Source organism: Toxotes jaculatrix, chromosome 9, assembly GCF_017976425.1.
Source record: "Toxotes jaculatrix isolate fToxJac2 chromosome 9, fToxJac2.pri, whole genome shotgun sequence".
Lineage (NCBI taxonomy): Eukaryota > Metazoa > Chordata > Actinopteri > Toxotidae > Toxotes > Toxotes jaculatrix.
Genome location: NC_054402.1, coordinates 18,063,963 through 18,085,962, shown reverse-complemented (window position 1 = coordinate 18,085,962; position 22,000 = coordinate 18,063,963). Strand labels below are relative to the sequence as shown.

At 40.2% G+C, this 22,000-nt stretch overlaps 1 protein-coding gene across 2 annotated transcripts in view; it reads right to left on the bottom strand.

Moving 5' to 3' along the window:
• dscamb (Down syndrome cell adhesion molecule b) overlaps positions 1-22,000 on the bottom strand; it is a 111,188-nt gene that overhangs the window by 30,196 nt on the left and 58,992 nt on the right. For both annotated transcript variants that reach the window (XM_041046825.1, XM_041046826.1), the window contains exons 4-11: positions 11,465-11,611; positions 10,464-10,742; positions 9,579-9,854; positions 8,514-8,810; positions 7,110-7,382; positions 5,039-5,317; positions 4,648-4,767; positions 926-1,105 (exon numbers count right to left, since the gene is read on the bottom strand). In XM_041046825.1, coding sequence (XP_040902759.1) covers positions 926-1,105; positions 4,648-4,767; positions 5,039-5,317; positions 7,110-7,382; positions 8,514-8,810; positions 9,579-9,854; positions 10,464-10,742; positions 11,465-11,611 — 1,851 coding nt within the window. The remainder of the gene's footprint in view (positions 1-925; positions 1,106-4,647; positions 4,768-5,038; positions 5,318-7,109; positions 7,383-8,513; positions 8,811-9,578; positions 9,855-10,463; positions 10,743-11,464; positions 11,612-22,000) is intronic.

Below are 22,000 nucleotides of genomic sequence, written 5' to 3'. Positions count from 1 at the left end.
TATATGCAACAGTGGCTGTCATGACAGTATTTAAGACTGTATGCATGCTTAGCAAGTTATATAAAACAGTCAGATTATATCGAGTGGACGTACGAGTGTACACTGATGTAAAAATACACACAGACCAAAAGAAGAAGTGATAGAGACAGAGAGCGGGGCTGCCCGTCAGCGGGGCTCCTCATGCTCCAGTTTGATAACAGTAGCGAAGGGAAAATAAGCCCCACTCATGTCTAAGCACCATGAAAATGAGGAGCCACTCCTAGCTCTATAGGGGAGCTACATGCTAATGCTCAGTGGAAGCAGGAGACCTGTATTCGGGGACAGTGAACACGGCAGTGCACACATTCACACAAACAGAAACATGTTCATGTATGCTCAGTGGAAAGGAACAGGAGGATAAGCTGCCTGCATGCAGACACATTTGTTCAAAAAACTGTTCTCTTATTGTCACAGTGAGCATTAGCCTCCACTATTTCAACAGATGTACTATGGGTCTAGTTTTGGTCATCATCCCTAATGATCTTTTGATGCAAATCTGTCTTCAGATTTACCTCCTGCCAAGTCAGGATCATGACCCTTTTAATGCTTTGCTTAGCTTCTCAAGTGTTTTTTTATTAAGCTGAAGCTCATCACAAGCTTTTTTCGGCCAGTGAGGGGGCTGCTTTGGATGGATTATAACCCAAATTTGTTACTCTCAGACTCAGTTTGCTCATCATTTGCACAGCTTGCTTGTTGAATCTGCTGATCTGCATCTCCCTTCCTTTCATTTTATGCAAAATTAACACCGATCACCTTTAAGAGGAGCTATCTGTAAAAACCCCACACCTGGGTATCCTTTTTAACGGCTGCTGGTTGCTCCACCAAGACACACATTACAATAAAAATTGATTACTGCCCATCAGTTGTTATTGACGCAGGCTCTTACTTTTGACGGTGAGGTACATGGACTTGCTGACATCAGCTCCCACGTCGTTGCTGACCTTACACAGGTAGAAGCCGCTGTCATCCTCCAGCACGTGTTTGATCAGCAGCGAACCGTTGCTCAACAGCTGGATACGAGAGCCGCTGTTCAGAGGGATGGGTTGGAACTGGGGGACGCCCGCACCTGGTGCAAATAGGGAGAGAAAAGACAAAGGAGGAGAGAGGGAGAGACATAATGTAGAAACATTTTTATAAACGAGTAAATAAACATTTAGATATAATATCCGACTCTTTGTATAGTTCATACAGAATGTAGAAATGTACACACATCCCCACATATATGCAAAATTCAGTAGAGAAAAAGATGCATGACACTAAAACAACATATAGTACTTAACACTAGGTTGATCTCCAGTTTATCAGTGTGTGTGTGCATGCGTTCATTTTGCCATGCATCTGTGTTTACAGATTTGATGACAAAGCCTGTCAGATTTAGGGAGGATTGTAAACATGTTTCTTAACACCAGGCCTAAATCCTTAAACCGCCAAACAGCTGCTGAGCAGAGTGAAGCGGACCAAGCTGCTAGTGTGATGCAGTCAGAACAGACATAATGCTCGTGTTTAACAAGACAGCAGATTGGTGCAGAGGAACAACAGGCAGAGGGAGAGCAGGGAGGCCTTGCATAGCTGCTGGCCTTCAGCACTTGGACTGGCCAGTGAGATTCAAAGATGTTTACTGTAGCTAGACAAGGATTGTTTTTCTGACTCTTTATTCCTCAAACTCTTTGATGTAATCTAAGTCGAGGACAGATTCATCTTAAGGCATGGATTTGTCTGGTTTGAGAATCTGTAGAGTGATGCTTTGCACGTCTATCTTCAATTCTCAAAAGTCCAATACGACTGACGTTTGAAATCCATCACTGACACGTCATTGAAATAATTGAACTTGGCATCTTTGACATATTCTGGCTTGCTGCCTGCGTGTAATTAATAGCTATCTTTTTTTAATGGAAAATGATATAATCACTCTTGTTTTACTGTTAAACAATACAGCATCTCGTTCTGCCATGGCTGCATTAAATCTGCAGGAAATGTCACTGACACTGAATTCTGAGGCTAACGTCTTTAAAGCGGCCTCTTCTTATTGTAATTATAGCACCATATTCCACCTTGCTCATGTAGTATTAAACACATGTGTGAACTGAGCCAGACGTTGCATTAGCTCGTGTTAAAGTTAGCGTGTAGAGATTAGGCCATTTAGTGAGCTGTGGGTTTTTGCTTTTTAATTAAAATGCAGTCAAGTGGCCGTGGCTAGCAAAGGGTCAAGTGGTGACTTTGTTCCTGCTCCCCTGGCTCTGAGAGAGAGAGGGAGAGGGAGGGAGATGTGTTCTTCCTTGAATTATGGATTTTGCATAGCCAAATAGTGCTAGTCGTTATGCTAATAGCAGTTGACCTTTACTTACTGTTCCATATCTCCCAGAGACACTCATCTGACTCTCAGCTACTTCTGTTGCAGTAAAAGCATGCCAGACTGCCAGTCATTCTCTGGACAAACTGCACTGCTTACAACAAATTAAATGATAGCTTCCCAAGCCACCTACCCTGGAGATATATAAAAAAATAAAATAACTTTTTTTTCTGGGGTGATTTTCATTGCCATCATAATATTGCAACAACTTGTTATGGAGGAAAAGGAAAGATACAAAAAAAAAAAACTGAGGTAAAAATATGTGACCAAGGCCCCAAACACCACTAAACCAACCTGCAGTCTGATCAACTGAACCATGTGGTGCTTCCCCCTGGATAGGTAAAGCTTGTTTCAAATACTATGAGTGAGCAGACACACACACACCACTCAGCCTGATCTCTCTATACTGATCAGGACTGGTCAGACAGTGCTAATCAGGCATGAGGCCTGCTTGTCTCACATCTACACACACACACACCCACACATACAAATCCCATCAAAGGGTAAAACAAAAAAAAAAAAAAAAGAAAAGGCAGATCAGATTCTTTCATTCCTTTGATCATGGGGCCGAGTACACACACACACACACGCAGCCCTCCTCATTGGTTGTTGTCCTTCTGTTGGTGAAGCTTTCATCCCTGGTTATATGGATGATGGAGCAAACACCTGGGGTCCCTCTCCCTGCTCAAGTGGCTGAACTCACCTGCTGCCTTCCTGCCTGTCTGTCTGTCTCCGTATATCTGTCTTTTTTTCGTGTGTTTTTTATATTGTCTGTCTCGCTCTCTGATGATTCTCTAATGATGCAGGTGGAAACTCTGTAAGCCCCCAGCCCATGTTTCAGTGCAGATGGCTGTGTGTGTGTGTGTGTGTGTGTGTGTGTGTGTGTGTGTGTGTGTGTGTGTGTGTGTGTGTGTGTGTGTGTGTGTGTGTTTGTATGTCTGTGCGTTCACACACATATGTTCTGGCTGTGGATGAAGCAAATGGAACCCACTCACCTGCAAAAACAGCACTACTGCCACATCAGCTGTGTACAGCACTCACCTTCAGACACAGCTGCTTTAAGATACACAACCTGAGTGTCTTAAAGGTGTGGCCCAGCAAGCAACACACAATACTGTACTGCAAAATGATCCTTAAATGTTGACTGCTGTTACTGACTGAAATTAGAACTTCAGTTAAACAGAAATTCTGATATTTTACAGGTCAATCATCATTTGTTTCTGCAAAAAATACTTGTTTTATTTGATTTTGCATTTCACGTTTACATGTACAGTAGGTTTGTATTGATATAATTTTTAACGGTTGCATGAATGATGCATCTTTCAATCACTACAGTTCAGTATAGACCAGAAATATCATCGAAACTCAGTAGAAAACTATCATAATGCTGTATACTTGAATCTTGAATCATCTATTATTACTATCTCTTGCTGTACTTTACATAGTCATTGTTGCAATGACTTATCCTGCATGTCTTAAGATGAGCATTGGTCATTTAGCAATTAAAAAACTGAACTCCTAATGCTGTGCTCACATGATATGGGATGCACAATGGAGCTGAAAAACTCTAGACAGTCACAGTATAGATAAATCAATTCAGAACTTTTTCCACCTTTAATGTGACTTATAACCTGTACAACTCAATTAAAAAACAAACTGAAATCTTTTTTTGGGGGGAAGCAAAAATAAAAAACTAAAATAATGTGGTTGCATAAATAAATGCTTTGGGTCGTTGTCATGCTGAAAGATGAAGTTCCTCTTCATCTTCAGCTTTCTAGCAGAAGCCTGAAGGTTTTGTGCCAACATTGACTGGTATTTGGAACTGTTCATAATTCCTTCCACCTTGACCAAGGCCCCAGTTCCAGCTAAAGAAAAACAGCCCCAAAGCACGATGCTGCCACCACCATGCTTCACTGTGGGTATGGTGTTCTTTTGATGATGTGCAGTGTTGTTTTTGTACCAAACATGCCTTTTGGAATTATGGCTGTGTAGACTTTTTATATCCACTGTATGTGATTGCAGTTTGTCTCGTGTGGGTTAAACATAATGTGTATTATATATTCATTAAATCTGGGTTTAATTGCCTTGAATCATGGAAAATGGTAGCTTGCAGATCATCCTGGTGACTAAAGTCTGCTTTGTTATTATGTGAGGTTGAATTCAAAAGTGTGATCTGTTTTTAATTCCAAATTACGTTTCCCTGTTACTGCTGGCAGGTTCACTTGACAGTGGGTAATGTTGTGTTGTGCTTAATGTACCTTTGGAGTGCTCCCATACAATGGTGGGTGGTGGGTAGCCTTCAGCGGAGCAGTTGAGAGTTACAGTTTTCCCATAGATCCCATCTTGATCCTCAGGCTGAACCACAAACTGAGGAGGAACTGTACATAGACACAAACACAGAAATAAGTAACAGTTGACAGTGATACATTAAACTGTGGGTGTCTTTAATATAGAGCACCTGTTTGCCGGTTTTCATACCAGCCAAACGCTACACCAGTGGATTTTACCTTCAGCAAGACAGGAGGAACTAATAAGTGAAGTTAGGTGCTGTAGGGATTGGTTAAAATGAAAATCTGCACACATATTACAGATTATAGTAGTCCACTAGGTGCCATCAGATATATGGTCTGTTCCTTTGTGCTTTCTCACCTCTAACAATGAGCTGACTCTGGTGCTCCACAGCAGCAGCCTCATTGCGGGCGATGCAAGTGTAGTTGCCATTGTGGTCTGGCGTCAGGTTGGAGATTCGCAGTGAGCTGGTGAAGTCGATGTTGTCCACCGTCACACCCAGGCTGGCAGGGATTGGCCGTCCATCTTTCTGCCACGTGATGTCCAGCGGCCGGTCACCTGACATGACCACGCAGGGGATGAAGACACGTTGACCGATGGTGAAACGCTGGAACTCAAACGGTTGAATATAGGGAGGGACTGCAGACAGAAGAGGAAAGAGAGAAAGAGACGCAAGGATTAAATGTGATTTCAGCCTTGAGTTTCAAAGACCATCTTAATTCCCTGGATTCTGTGGCAGGTACTGTGTCCTTTTTTCAGAGTAATCCTACAATCTTCTAACTATCTTGCTTTAAAGAGGTCACTGAAAGAACACAAAAGACCTGAATAGCAAAGCGTTCTGCAATAATTCCCCATCATTCTCAGACTGGAACATTTTGTTCCTTTCAGAAAAAGAAGCTACAAGTGCACACAGACACAGAACAAAAAAAAAACAAACTTTGAGCTAGCTCATTTAGGCTGTTTGGAGAAAGAAATCTCAGCGAACTTTTTTTTTGTCTGTCAATCAATAAGCATCTATTAATCTACTAACCTGCTGACTACTACATCAATCAACCATTTTATCCAGTGATCTAAAATCCTGATTACAGCAATAGCACGCACTCAGAGAAAAAAAAAAAAACAAGTGCTCATAGTCAATCTAGCTGCATAATATAATCACAGTTCTACAATAAGATGTATTCAAATTGCCTGTGCACTGTTCTCTGGGAAATCTCCAGCCATCACACAAGTCATCTGTGTTTGAGTGTCCAGTGAGTTCAAATAACTGTGAAATAAGCAGCACTTTAGCAGCTTATTTAATTCACAACAAAGTGGAGATAATGGACTCCAGGGATCCCCAAAGACACTTCCGCATTTTAAGCATGAGCAGAGTAAATTAACAAATGCACTCGCTCACTATAGCACCACTGGGAAGTGTTGCTTTATATCATCACTCTCTCTTTTCGTTCTCACTCTCTCTCACCCTCTGCTTCCCTCGCTCCACGGAAAGTGTAATATAGTGACAACAACCTAACATACTGCACCGAGGGAAGGAAATGGGGAATAATGGGGAAGCCCTTTTTAGTATTACCTATCACATGTTGTAAGATCTTAGTGGAGATCAGTCACTCAGCTCTTTTAATATCACTGATAAAGTCTTCATAAGCTACAGTAATGTACTGAGGAATATCAGGTAGATTAATTTATAAGTCTGGTCAGATCTATTTATATACTTTATCTCTATCTTTCTGTGTGAGTGCCTATATTTATTCACAGATCTAATGATGGGTTTTTCCAGTGAGGCCATGTTGAGACGCACACGTCAGCAGGGGGCAGAAAAGAGGAGTGCCTCTGAATGTGCTTAGCATTTCCAGTTTAAACTTTCTATGATATTTTTCTTTATTAGAGCAGAAAATATGGGACTCAGTCAAAATTGTTAAGTTAAAAGCATAGTTCTGAGAGACAAACATGTTTGCTTTCTTGCAAAAGTTGGATCAGGAGATCAGTACAACTCTACTTAGCTTAGCATTAAGACTGGAAACAGCTAAACAGTTAGTATACCTGCATAAAAGTTAGAAAATCCACTCACTAAGTAACACAGTATGTCTCATTTGTTTAAATAAATTTAAATGACAATTTGTAGTTTTATGGGGAGCTATGTGCAGGAATATTTCTTGGCCATGCATTTTCACTCTTGTACACAACATCCCGTAAAATCACAAATTGTAGTTTTTACACTTCCCACATTTTTTCCATACATTAAACAATGCAATATAAAATACTCATAGGTGAGGTTGAGTTGCTGGTAGGTGGAGTTTGGAGCCAGGTTAGCTGTTTCCCCCCTCAAGTTAAGTTAAGCTAAGCTAACAGGTGTAGCCTTAGATTTTGCAGAGAGCTAAGAGTGTGGAACTACAGAACTACAGCTTTGTCTGCACAACTCAATAGGACTTACCTCTCACACGAACATGGACGCTCTGAGAGTCCATCTTGTTGGGTTGGACCATCACCTTGCAGTTATACTCGCCAGCGTCCACCTGCTGCACGTTGGTCAGCTTCAGTGTGCCGTTGTTCTCAAAAGCTCGCTGTCGGTGGTTGAAAGGGAGCAATGCAGAGTTTTTGTACCACTTTATGGAGTAGTAAGGGTAGCCAATAACACGGCAGTGGACAAAGGCATCCCGTCCAGCAATTGCTGTGATGTTTTTCATTGGACGAATGCTGGCACGGCCTACAAAGTGACAGAAAATGAGAAATACATTTCATGGATATTGGTGTTGACATCAAATCACAAGCATGATTTGTGTGTGTGTGTGCATGTGTGTGTTTTCTGTTTTTGTAGGTAAAACGGTACATTTCAGACTCATGACTTTCCAAATAAGATTTAAACAAGGTGAGGTCAGCTGCTGTCAAAACTCTCTCTCCTCAGCTTCACATATGGTCACTAAAATACTTAGATATGCAAGGAAACTGCTACTTAAAGCTTTTGTTTGTTTTACCACAAGATCTTTGGCTTAACTCTAAGTAGAAGGAGGTGGAATGACAAGCAGATTAAAGTGTGCTAACCATCTGAAGGAAAACAGAATGTTTAACTAACACTTATAACTCGGCTCTTGCTGCTCACCCACATAACAGTAATGCACTCTGTGTCTTATAAAATGGAAACAGAATAATCGCTTTAACATCTGATCGTGAAGAGCTGAATTAGCTGCTTGAGTAAATACACGCAGACAGACACAGACACACATGAATACTCACACTCACACACACAAGCAAATCACAGATAAATCTATTCATGCAACTAGAAGAAATATATTTTTCTTCTGGCTATTTACAAACCAGCCCATTTTGGAACCCAATATCCAGATACGCTTGTGCCCAGAAAACCAGGATAATTCATTTGGCCTAAAAATACAGGCATGTAGGAGAAGCACAGTAATAATTTGGAGAGAAAAAGAATGTTAAAAAATATTCAAGAAGAGAAAAAGAAAAAAAAATCCATTAAAAAAAGAACACAAAAACTGAGGCAAAAATCAATCAGTGGAGAACAACGTAAAAAGGAAATGTAAATGTGATTAAATATTTAATACTAGAACTAAAAATTACTGAGCAGTGATGACAAAAAAAGAAGATGAAGAGAAAGTAGCAAATCATTATAAGGACACACATAAAAGCAAAGAAACCCGGAAAAAATCCAGAAAAAAAGGTCATGCAACAAACATTTTCAGACCCCAACAACAACCAGCACTCATCTACTGTAAAATATCAGATAGCCAGCTGGACAGAGAGACGCAGACAGACACACAGAGAGACAGACAGGTATGTGTATTGTTGTTCTTGGAGGAGCTGATTTGACAAGCACCTCTTACGTTTATTCGAGCCTGGTGGTACACGACCCCGGCCGAGTTGCTGCACGTGCACCGGTAGACTCCGCCGTCTTGCACCTGGGTGTGTGTCACATTGAGCTGGCTGACTACATGGCCTTCGTGGGTCTCATAGTGGCCCAGGTGGTGGTGGCTGTCTTTGATGACGGGGTCATCGTCCAGCGACCAGGTGCACCTGGGAGGTGGCGTGCCCTTGACGTTGCAGACCAGGAAGACGGGCTCGTTTGGGTTCACCACCTTCTCGCTGAAGGAGGACAGGATCTTTGGAGTACCATCTGTGGTGTTAGACAAGGTGGGACATGGTAGGGGACAGGAACGGTGACCGCATGTTAGTGATAATCATCAGCCTGAGGACCACTTCACAGAAAGTACTAAGTTATAAGTTAGTTAGGATTTAAGAAGTGATGTGCAATCTGCTGTCAGCAGTAAATCTTTATCATTAATGACCTTTTCATAAGGTAATATTTAAAAATAGGAAAAAAATATAAAAATAAAGGAAATGCATGTCTTTTTTCAGGAATTCACCATTTGGTGCCTTTTATGTTTCATTGTGTCTCAGAACAATGTGTGCCAGAGCCACTATACATCTGTAGATTTCATTATTAACAATGATCCAGGAGCTTTTCCTCCCAGACACAGAGGCAGGTTGGCTTTTGAAACGTCTGCGTCTGCCTGCTGCTGCTCTCTGATAATCTAGGTCTGTTCCACATGATTATAGATTATCAATATCTCCTTTTTACAGCTCCATGGCCACAGGAGACAGTTGCCTGAGCAACGCTGCCAAGGTAAGCTATTGGATTCAAGAGTGTGTGTGCATGTGTTTTTGTATGTGTTTGTGAAGTCTGGGATGATCATACTAATGGCGGCCTATAGCAGAGAGTCACAGCAGGATGCCATTAACACATAAACCCTGTATTGATCTTCAAAGCCTGAATCTGTCTCTGCTAACTCATTGATTATGCATAAGACAGCTACCACAGTGCAGCTTTTGGTCAGCATTTGTGTGCACGCTCCACCCTACAAATGACATGCACACATTCTACCTTCAAGGATGACTTGCACAAAGTCCTGTGCTGACATCTTGCCCTTCCTGGCGAAGCACTGGTAAGCTCCTCCATCACTCTTTGACATTCCTTCCATGATGAGGTTCTCCCGGTTGAGCCCGGTGAAACGAACATTGTTGCCAGGGTAGATGATCTCTCCGTTGCGATACCATGACAGCTCATACTCATCTGAGCCGCTCACGCTACAGGACAGAGACACCTTGCTACCCACACTGCCTTTCACCTTCCGAGGGCTGACCACTGCCTTCAAGGGCTCTGAGGATACAAAAATATGAGAAATATTGTGTTTTCAAAGGTTCTTCAATGATTTCTTGACAGTAAGACTTAGAAGAAATACAGAGCAAAGATAGATGAGAAAGTTCAGGCTGTAATTGCAATGATAATAGGTTCAACATTTAAGTCTTAACTGATGAATTAAAATAGCTTCTAAAATGTGAATTTTTGTTGGTTTTGTTATCCTTGGGTTTTGGGCTGTTAGTCGTACAAAACAAGTACAGTGTACAAAAAGAAAACTTTGGTTGCCTCAGGAGATGCTTTTCAGCTAAATCCATACTAGTGTCATTGACTTGATATGTCATGTCCAGTTTGCCCTTATAAAATTATGCTACCCACTCCCTAATATCATCACAAATGCCAGTGACTGTTTTAACTGGAGCATCTCATACTATAGTTAGGGACTGGAATTTTATGGACTGAACACTTTGACCATGCACAAAAGGTTGTTAATTCTTCCATTCTTCATTTGCACCATCTTCCATCCCCTCACATCACCATGGTTAATAAAGTTACAAATGACCACAGCCTGTGATGTTAATGACCAATCTACAGCTAATACACAGATACCCCTTTTAATAAAAGACTTACGTTTAACATACAGACGCCCCATGACCTCGGCGTTGCCATAACTGTTCCACACTTCACAAACATACGTCCCAGAGTCACTGGGCTGCGTGCTCTCTATCAGCAACCCTGTGATGGTCTGGCGGAAGCGGCTATCAGGCTCCAAAGGGCTGTTGTCCTTCAGCCAGCGGTATTTGGGTGTCGGGTAGCCTGAAGCCTTACAGGGCAGCTCCACCCGATGATTAATCATCACCTCTCGGTGGTCAAAGCCATCCAAGATGCCTGGCTCAGCATTGGTGGGGTCTGGAAGGAGCAGAGAATTTAGTGTTAATTAGTGGTGAGCGTTGCCAGGCGCTTGGTAGTATAATCCAATATTGATTCATGGGGTCAAGATTCAGTTCTGCATACTGTATATTTTGTTACGTGAGGAAGAGGAGAGAGAAACAGATTGTTCCTATTAGTTGAGACAGGATTTCATTGTGACAAAGAAACTGGAGGTGCTCCAAACGGACTCCTGTCTATCTGTCCTTCTGTCTGTCTATCCATTATACATGAAGGTACCTAAATTCACAAACTACAGTGCAGCATACAACACAGTCTACAGCCTGCAACAACATGTTGTACAATCATTGTTGTTCATTGGCCCAAAGAAGTACTGCAAAATCTGTAGTCCCAAGAATTTATCGACCTGCAGGACAGTTGTCCAACTCACTGGGAACTAAACTGAAGAGACAGTACACCTGGCTGTAACACTACATATGACCTACTTTTAGCATTCATTGGTTTTGCAAGTCTTGCTTCACCATCCTGCAAATCAGTCTGTTTAGGAGCTGCCAGAATTCTTCACATGTTTATGTTTGGTGTAAAGTTTGCTGGTAATATTAATATTTCTTGTCCAGTTTTAAAATATATATAATGGTGACCTAGAGCACTCCCTAAATATATAAATACCAGTATAAATGTTTAAGTTAAAAAATTAATGGTCTTTACAATTAAATTGATTCCAGTTTGAATGCACTACTGACCTGACACAATGAGACGAGCACTGTTGCTCTGGCGAGTCTCGCCGGTGTAGCGGTGCCGCGTGGTGCAGCGATAGTTATTCAGCCCATCCTCAGGCAGGACGTCCAGAATATACAAGGCTCCCGTGGATGTGATGAGATATCTTTGTCCTGAAGCAGATAACAAGAACAAGTGGAAACACATGAAAGGAAGCAGTTGTGTGATCGTTTCAAAGATATCAAAACAAAGTTTACAGTATAAAGAATTCACTTATTCACTGTGGAAGAGCTGAAGAATTTCTTTCTCCATAGGGTGCTGGTAAAGTTCCAGTCTCACAGCACACAAAACCTTTAGAAGTTTTTTCTTTATTTCTACGAGATAACAGAGAATACTGGAGCGAAATGAAAACATTCATCTCATGTAAATAAACAATAACTATTTGGAGTAAAGTGAGATGGGAATTTCTTCTGCTGAATCACAAATAATTGAAGTAATGCACTATTTACACACAGTAAATCACTGTGGTGGAACACAAAATGCCTCCATGCATGAAACAAAAAGGCAAAAATTGTGTTGATAAAATCAGATCTTTGGCCTCTAACCGCGTTTATTGTCTCGTATTTGGCTTCTGCTGTTGCAGAAACCTCACTGGCGTCGATGTCTGGTATAGAAAGCCAATCCGTCATTGGCTGTCACAGCCAGTTCTGTATGTATGGTAATAGTATGTTAATTCTACAGATCAAACCAGGCTGAGTGGGGTTGTCAGCATCCAAAAGGAATGAAACCTTCCTCTCAGCCATCACATGAATGCCCATATTCCCATGGGAACAGACTGATGTCAAAACTGATTGAAAAAGCAATTTACAGGAGATTGTCTTCACTGTGCAGTGGTGGGCATGCTAAGACAGAGGCAGCTTGGCTTAGCTTTAAGGCCTGAGGACACAGCCCTGTCACAGCTACAGCTAATGGTGACAGGGTTGAGAAGAAAAATAATGCACACCAACATCATGGGGTGAAGGAAAAGATACCTGAAAACGTTTTGGGTTCAGCACACAGTACTTAAAAGTCCTCATCTTTTTAGAATATTTCCATTCTGATTTTGTCATGCACACTGTGTGTATATACAAAAATAAATTGGAAAAAAATCAGAGCAAAAATATTTACTTATATTACTTAAATTACCTGCTCACCAAGCAGATAAAAGACGTCAACAAGAAGACTTGAATGTGACATTATAGTTTGTGAGGTGTCACGTTTCATTGGGGATTTCCTGGTAAAGGTTTTTATTTCTTTCTGTGTGTGTGTGTGTGTGTGGGTGCGCACACTCGTGTGTGCCAATTGATTGACAGTTAGCAGAGCGAACAATAACGTGTATTAAATATGAAAATTTGGTACTATGAACTATTGGTTAACAGGGAAACTTAGACAAAAACAAATTAAGGCTTTGTTCTTATTGTGATAGATTATCAATTTTGGGCGATTCATGTCTGTGGAAAATGTTTTTCATTATGTACGAATTATGTAAGAATTAGTGGCAGAAAATGGCTTATTATTAAGGTCTAACAGGGAAACTGGGCATCTAACTACTCTGACAGTCCTGGGTGACTCTGATTAAGCTTATATCTATAATATTACATTGTTTGAGAGTTTTTGACTGCTTAGCTTAGCAGAAAAAAAAAATCTCTCTGCATATTTGATTTTGATTGCGCCCCATGTCTGAAGGCAGTCATATCAGCAATTTATCCAAAAGTAGAACGAACTGGGGCTGTGTGGGAGCTGCTAAAGCAGATTAGCAGTGGGTAATTCATTTAAGTTGAACAAGGGGAGCTGTGGGTTTTCTTGTGATTTTTCTTCTAAAGCAGAGAGTAAAATATATACAGTGTGCTGTGCTGTGTCAAACAAAAGCAAAAGGTTCTGAAGTGATAATAATTCCATGTATTTCAGTTTTAATGTTTATCGTTGTTGGTGAGAAAGGCCTTCCAAACAGACATTTCAAGGTCCTATGAAAAATGCATGGACAAGCAGGTACAGGAGCTTCTCTCTTCTATATGGGTTAACAAATTAGTTACCACCTCCCTTTGGTCACGTAACATCATCCCCTATAGATTAGAGTGAAAAGGACTGTATGTCACGCTATAATTGTGGCGTTGCCTCCACATTTCATTGCTGTGTTGAGCTACAGAGTTACAAGACAGAACTGTGTGAATACTTACACAGTCAGAAGCAGCTAGGTGTAAAAATTATGACAGGAAATAACTTATGTTAACATAAAACCACTACATCTTTTAATATCCCACTTGAGACTAATACCTATGAAAGAAGCAAAGCATGCTTAATATGCTTACATCTTATATGCATTTTTGATGTTTATACATGCAAAGGAAAATCAACCTTGTGGGGTTAAGCAAAAGGGGGGGGGGGGGGGGGGGGGGGGGGGCAAACAGAAAGAGGCAGGAGAAGCAAAAAATAAATTAAAAATTGCACAGCTATTGTAAGCATTGACCTAGATAAAACCGACAACAGATTCCACGGATTTGATGTCCTGAAGGGGTTTCACTGGTTTACATACAGGGCTGTTAGATGGGCAACCAGCAAGTGGAATCTATAAAGAGAGAGGAGGGAGGGTATGACTGTGTACTCTGTGTGCATGTGAGTGTGTGTGTGCGGGGATGCCGGCAGCCATGCATGCATGCCAGTTTGCGAGACGATTGGTGGGAGGAAATCTTCTCAGAGGTTGTGGAGGCCAGATGCAAAAAAAAAAAAAAAAAAGAATAACTGTTTTTGATCATTGCATTAGCTTTTTATCTACATTATCACAGAGAAGTTATTATTGCTTTTTTTTGTCACTTCATTTTTGCCTTGCATTTCAGTATATTTTATAAATGCTTGTTTCCTCTGTTGTAAATATTTAACTACTTTTTGTTACTGATTGCATGTGGCTGTGATCTTTATCAAAAAAAAAGCAAGAAAAAGACCGGAAATATTTCACCAATAAATGACACTATATCTAAAAAAAAGAAAAGGTGAAATCCTTGACGGCTATATATTACCATGCTGAAGCAAAAACAAAATTCAGACATCTTCTCAGAAACTGTCCACTCCACACACATTGCCTCCTTCTCTTTTTTCTCTCCTCCCTTCTGGCTTCTCCATTTTGATTCTGTACTGGTCCTCTGAAATCTCACTGTGGAATCCATCTTGAGTGAGACAAAATGGTATTTCACTCCAGCCGCTGTGAGCTGCTGCAATTTTCTCTTCAAGCACCTCTATGCTCCTGCAATGCCTTTTAAGACGTCAAAGCTCAGTTATTGTGTTATGACAGAATGAAGTGCAGGCAGAGGGGACGCTACAGTAGGGAGGGGATTCAAAATGAAAGCTATTGTGTTGAATTGTATTGCATTGTATTTCTTCTTTGCAACCCGCTCCCCTTTAATTCCACAGGCTTTGTCTTTAACTCATTCAGTACATCAGCATTTAGGAGTAATTCCTATTCACAAAACCAGTATGTCAAGTAAGAAATTCTGCACAATGTCCTCTTAAACACTAAAATGTGTTCCCAGATGCATTAAAAATGCTCTGCACAGAGAATTTCTGTGTGACTGTCAGAGAGTAGAGCCCTTCCTTCCATTCATTCACAGCCACTGCTACTGTAAAGTGAAAAAGTGCTCCACTCCACCAAACACACTTTATCTAATCATCCCCACTTTGCCGGAGACAGAATCTAATACAAACAGCAGGCTCTCACTCTCAGCAGGCTAAATAAGCCTCGACGTACAGATGAGCTAGTGTCACAGCATCCTCACTGCCAACAGACGCTCTGAAGTCCCTGTGATTTAAATGAGAGCCGAGCTGGTCACATCTTAGCTGACAATCTGCAACTGAGAAACTAGAATGAATTAGTGATGAAACTACCTATGTGTCTATCCCAATTGCTCATGCAAAATCAGTATGTTGGTTTGTTTTTTTGTTTTTTTTAGCATTTGAAGCTGCCTGAAAAAGAAGATTTTGTGTTTTGTAGATGATCTGCAGGGTTTTCACTATAATCAATATGAAAATGGTTCAGAACGTTGTTCAAAACAACTGTACAGTACAGAAATAAAATATGCCTAAAACAGCCTGTGACGTGATGAAGCTGTTAAGCTGCCGATTACTCTTAAAGTTGCCCTGTGGAGATTTGTTGTAAACAAATTAACACTATGTGTACATTCAGTGGTTTTTACCAAAATGCAATATCCTTGAGGCCTAACACGTTTGAAAAGCATATTTTTAAAAATATGTTAAATTGTACATTGTTTACATGCATGTTTGCTTGCTAGAGGCCTTCTTTACAGCCTCTGTTGGTGCATTGCTACATTTGGAAGCACATTACCACAAAAAACAAACAAACAAAAAAAAAAACAAAAAAACAAAAAAAACTGCTCAATAGCAGTCCCAGTGGTTAAAGACTCCACAGGGTACCTTTAATTTTCTTTAAAAAAAAAAACAAAGTTTGTTTTTACATATGATCTCACATGCATATTTTAATTAACAATTCTAATAACAATAGACTCACACTCACACTACATACATGACAACATGGTACATGTGAGTTTACAGTTGAAATGCAATGGGGTAAAAATGTTTAGCACAAAGACTAATTTGTTCTATAAAGAGTGAGCTGGTGAGTCAGAGTAGTTATTGTTTAAAGAGGAAGGTGGGACTGGCTCTCAGTACACTGTGAGTCAGACAGTGAGGAGGGACCCACTTCTAGTCGGGTCAGCAGAGACAGAGCGATGATAAATGGGCTTATGAATGTTCTACGTCTGTGTGGTAACTTCCTTGGCCCACTTCGACTCTCCTGAGTCAGTTCACACATTAAATAAAAATTAAAAAACAGATAGTTGTCTATCACAGGCTTACTTTGCAGAAAATGGACCACCTATCAAATTACTGTACAGATTAAATATCACTTTAAAATGGTAGTGGTGTGTTGTTAACCTGGATAGACAACCTCTCTACAGCTCCATCTGTTTTCTCCATCGATTCAGCAGTGGTGGACCCTGACAGAACAATACCACCATTTACTGTTTTTATCTTTACGCAGATGATACAATCCTCTACAAAAAACATTAGAAAGTAAACACTGCATTGACTCTGTGTGCTGGTAATGTCAGAGGAGTGAGCATTGTGTTCTCAGACTAATTTCTGGCTGTTCAGAGTCGGGGGGTACTTTGCATCGCGAAACAGGGCGCGGGGGGCCAAACATCAGATCACAGCTTTAATCTGAGCTGATTGAGGTCAGCTTGCAGGACTGAACTCTCCACCGCACAGCTCCTGAGGGCTGCATGGCTACATGCAGAGAAACTGAAATGAGTACTATGACTATTCTGCAGATCTAACAAAGAAATAACTACTGTCAATATGTTAGATTACTGTATACTTACAATCAACAGCAATTCACAATCGGACTTATGCAGACACAGTAAGTCAAACAATACTGAACCCCATGCCTGGTAGCATACTGTAGGTATCATACTGTAACCACTGAGCTGCTGCACATGACAGATCACTAGGTGAATGCAGACACTGTGGCTCTCTCTTGGATCCATTTAATTAACATGATGACTCTGAAATCAATAAAAGACATGCTAATGGACAAGGTACTGCAACACTCTTTAGATCAGTGAATACAACCTTCTCTGATGCCACAGTACAGTAATGGAAGAACAACATGATACAAATATGAAACTCAATGAAGAATTATTTATTTATTTATTTATTTATTTATTTTATTTTGGTGAAATGGAAACACATGGGAATGAATGTCAACCTTCAATGTCATATTTTGTTGTTACAGTTACTTGTAACAATAATATGGGTCCTCTCTGTGCTACAGTTAGCTACCAGTAAGATGGGCTATTATGTATTTCTTGGCTGTGAGCAATGATTTACTGGAGTCTTCCTTAGTTGTCTGGCAACTCCTCTGAGCCAAGAAAAAAAGTCTGGCATGTCTAAGTCTTTATGCTAAGCAAAGCAAACCGGCTGCTGGTGGTAGCATTATTTTTGGACAGACGGACAATCTTCTTATCTCATTTGCTTCCAGAAAGGGAATATGCATATTTCCCAAAATGTCAAAATATTAATTTATAAGAGCTAAACACAATGATGCTTATTGTGGTCAGTGATATTTACATTTATATGTGTTATTGCACCATCCATTAGCCATCATTTAAGTGTATAAGGATGAACAGTAATTCCTGGTCAGAGGTGGTAGCACTGGGTAATAAAGTATAACCTGAGTAGCTAAAATATAAAACTGTATAAGTAATATAAGAGATTACTGTTGAGCAGTACACAAAGTCACAGCTCGTAAAACTGCAGACAAGTGATTTTCTAAGAAAAATACCAACTAAGGCCCCTTTTGCATGGCTGATCTCTAGGGACAAGTCTGGATCTTAAACAAATGTGGTCTAATGCTGTTCATCCCAAACATGTAGATACTCTGGGTAGTTTGTTTGCACATCTTCACCTTAATTTATGCATGTTGAATTTTCAGCATTATTGCTAAGAAGGGAGTTTGTCAATTGAAACATTTAATTTATATTATATTTTAGTGTTTTCTGAAAAAAAAAAAAAACCCTCCAAATTGTTTTGGGACAGCAAAGAAAAATCAACATGGTGCAGACTATGACTGGACCAGGAGAACATGCAGATTAGCTTGCAAATACTTAAGCTAGTACTATTAAAATCAGGACCAGTCGAAACGCCCTCAGCACCTGTAAAAGTCACCTATAAAAATCTCTTTCTCTCAATGCACCTGCTGTGTGAATAGATTTTAGAAATACAAGTAGATGACAGAGCTGCCATTGAAGCCCCGGTGAAGAAGGCATCCTTGGTTCAGTGAAAGTTTTGGCATCGGAGCTGGAACGCTAAGAGAGTCTCTGTCTCTTATTCAGCCTCAAAAACCTCTGTGTTCCTGTTTGGCTCATTCTACTTCCTCTGCTGCTCCTCCTCTCTCTCCACTGCTTGGCCACCCCCCACCCCACCCCCGCTGCTCCATCTCTCCCTCTGTGTCCTGAATGCTAAAACAGTGTTTGGCTGTGTCAGAACACTGCAATGAGATCCTGCAGTCTCAAACGCCCACATCAAGTAAACACCTTCCTTTGCCTAGATGTTGACCCCAAAGCTATATTCAAACATTTAGTTGCACACTATGAAATCCTTGTAGATATTGAAATTACTGATAGTCATATCACAGATTAGGGAAACAAATCTAGTAAATGAATCTTACAGCAATCAAAAACTAGCTCAATAAGTTTACTAAGAAATTAGAAATGTCCAAAAAAGACCTGTAAAAGGAAAAGATGAATGAAAATTAAAATATGATAAGACACTAAACTGTTCACAGCAAAAGGCACTATCAGATAATATTAAGTAATGGTCATGGTTTCCTTGTATGTAAACACATTATGAGGCTTTTAGATTCTAGGGTTATGTGATGTGCTGCTGTTGAAGGCTGTTTGGATCAAAAAAGAGAGAGTAAGAAACAGTTTTTCAGTGTATCTTTCTTTTAAAACATGTCAATGTGTCTTAAGAGTCTTTGAATCCCCAAATCTCCCCGTTCAATTACCTCATGTCTAAGACTCACTGAAGCATCAACAGCAAGTCTGAATTTAACTGTAACAATGTGTATTGTCATTGCTTTGCTTCACTCCTCTGTGTTACAGCTGCAACAAAACATCATTTAATGCCATGAATCACTCACACTTGATCTGTTAAAATAAAACTTAAATGCCATCCACTTAGGTATTTAAAAATATATTTCTTCCTTCATTTATTTTTTTTTTCCAGAGTATTTTTTTCAGAGATATTACCAAACAAGAAACTGTTATGAAAAAGGCAGACAGAGTGAAATGCAGTGACTGGTAGTGTTATACCACCATTGTTTTAAATTAAAAATGGGTTTTCATTTACCATAAATAATTTGTGGATTGTAATCCATGCAAAAAATGTCCAACTGCCATGAGATGAACAATTCATATTTAATAAACAACTGAACACGTGAAAGATGTCATCTTAATAAATCATGCCCCCCCCACACACACACACACTATTTTACAGTATTTGCTCTATCTGGTCAGATTGCTACACCATTATAGATTCATTGGACATAGAGGCATGTTATCATGCACCATAAACCAAGATTTACTGTATTAACTAATGTGGAAATAACTTAAAGTATTAATTTGATTGTTGGGACAACATTGTCTTAGTTTTATTTCTGTTAGAAGTTGAATTAATATATTGAGGGAGACTGAAAAATGGCTTAATGGCTAGTCTTAATGAAAATTGTTACAGTAAATAAACACAATGTGAGGTAAAACAAATGGGATATTATTGCTATAACCGTATCATAATGTGGAACATTTCTGGAGCATTTTAAAAAACGGTTTTGTAAATGTTGTCACACATTACCAAACTCTGAAATTTGTGAAAGGAGTGTAAAATGAGGGATGACTCATAGATGATAGCCCTGCAATGCATGTTGCCAATAACAACGCTATACTGAACATGGAGTCCACAGCCACAGGCTACAGGGAGGTTTTCTGTTGTTTCAGGGACATGGAACAGGAGTATGCTACAATGACGGATCTAAAGGAAGAGCAGCGGTGCACCTGTGTGAAGAGAAGGTTTATGTCACGACGGGAGAGCAACCTCGTACAAGGGCGCATGGAGAGAGGATTAATTTTACATTAATGTATAGTAGCTTGCTGAGCCTGGCTGCAGGCATGCACTCTCTCTCTCTCTCACACACACACACACACACACACACAACACACACAACACACACACACACACACACACACACACACACATCACAAAAACTGCTGAAAAGGAGAGTCAGGTCTCCAAGGTCAAAGAGTCTGGGGGTTGTTGATGTCTTTGATGAGGCTAGCAATCCAGTAATCTCTGTTGAAGCCCGGAGCCATTAAACAGCACGTTGCTAAGCAGGTCTGTGCATTAAAGAACGTCAAGACAGCAGCATCATAACAACAACACAAGTTTAAGGCGGTTTTTCAGTCAGGCAGCAGGATAGACGTGATGTTATCAGAGACAATAACCAAAGATCCAAACCAGGGAACTTCAAAGACGTTTTTTAAGTTCATAGTAAGATAGCCAGTATGTTTTAATACAGGCTATTTTAATTCCTCAACATGCTGACATCACAAGCTATTTAGGGATGCTCAAGGTAATGAGCAAAGAAAGTAACCAGACTGTATGGAGTGAGATGGCATGTCATACAAATAGGATAATCCCAGCTCATATTACACCAGCCTTTATCCTCCTACTGTGCTTTGTCCCTGTCGCTGATATTTCCACAGTCAAATGGCCAGCAAACTACTCATTTACTTAGTGGTACTACATTACAGTAATTTGAAAAAAAATCTCTCCAACCCACAGCAGCAGAAACTGTTGTCAACTGTTGCACTCTGTGTATGATTCTATGTCTGGAAAATAATACTCACAGATGGATAGTAAAATGAGTAATTAAATCTAGCCTTCTATTTCCACCATACTGGAGAGAGGATGTTGGCTTTGGGCTGCTCGGTTGAGTGTGTGTGTCTGTGCGTATGCATGTGCGTGTGTGTGCGCGTGCAACATGTGTAGCAGTCTGCCATCATAACCTAATTATTGCAGCAGCTTAACAACAGCAATTAGCACATTTCCATCAGACGACACTAATTTGTGAATTCCATTCCAGCACCATTCAGGACCAACACACTGAGAAAGAGAGAGAGAGACTTAATTCACTGTTGAGCTACTGGCAATGCTAAATCCATATCTATAGAGCTGTGAAAATTGCTTATGGTAATTGCAGTTATTGTAAAACTAGACTGAAGCTTTAATGAAATTTCAAATTTTAATCATTTGTTTTTTGTATAGTCCACATTTACTGACTCTCCCCCTCCCTCGGAGGCTCCGTGTTTCCTCATCTGACTTCCCAATAAAACGCCTCTCCCCGACAGCTCGCTAAAATAAATGAAATTGTTTCATCAAATAATGATTCCCTCTCACTCTGGGGGGAAAGGAGAATCCTAGTTTGACAGTATTCATACTTTTAACTGTAAAGCCTTATTGTGTTACATATTCTGATCATAGATATGTAGGAAATTTGTAATGACCATGATTAATTGTAATCAATTAACAACTAACCTGCAAATGTCCAAGTCAGAATGGGAGCAAATATAATCTGTAAGTGGAACCTGCCAAAAACAAACAATCAGTTGTTTATTTACTTTTATGACTATCTTTGACTTTCTGCCATTTGGTGTTGGACAGTGAGCGCACAGTGGGTTTTTAGGGCTCTTTCCCTGAAAACAGATGTCTGCTGGAGCTGAAAACAAACAAATTAAGAGAGTGAACAAAAACAGCAAAGTTGCAGGACACGGAAAAAAACCAAAACAATGAGCTGAAACACGCTAAAACGCTCTGTGGGACTGAGAGGAACTGCAATCAACAGATATTCTTCATGGATTCATCACTGGCAGCGACCACAGCTTGACAGCTTGAAACTGATT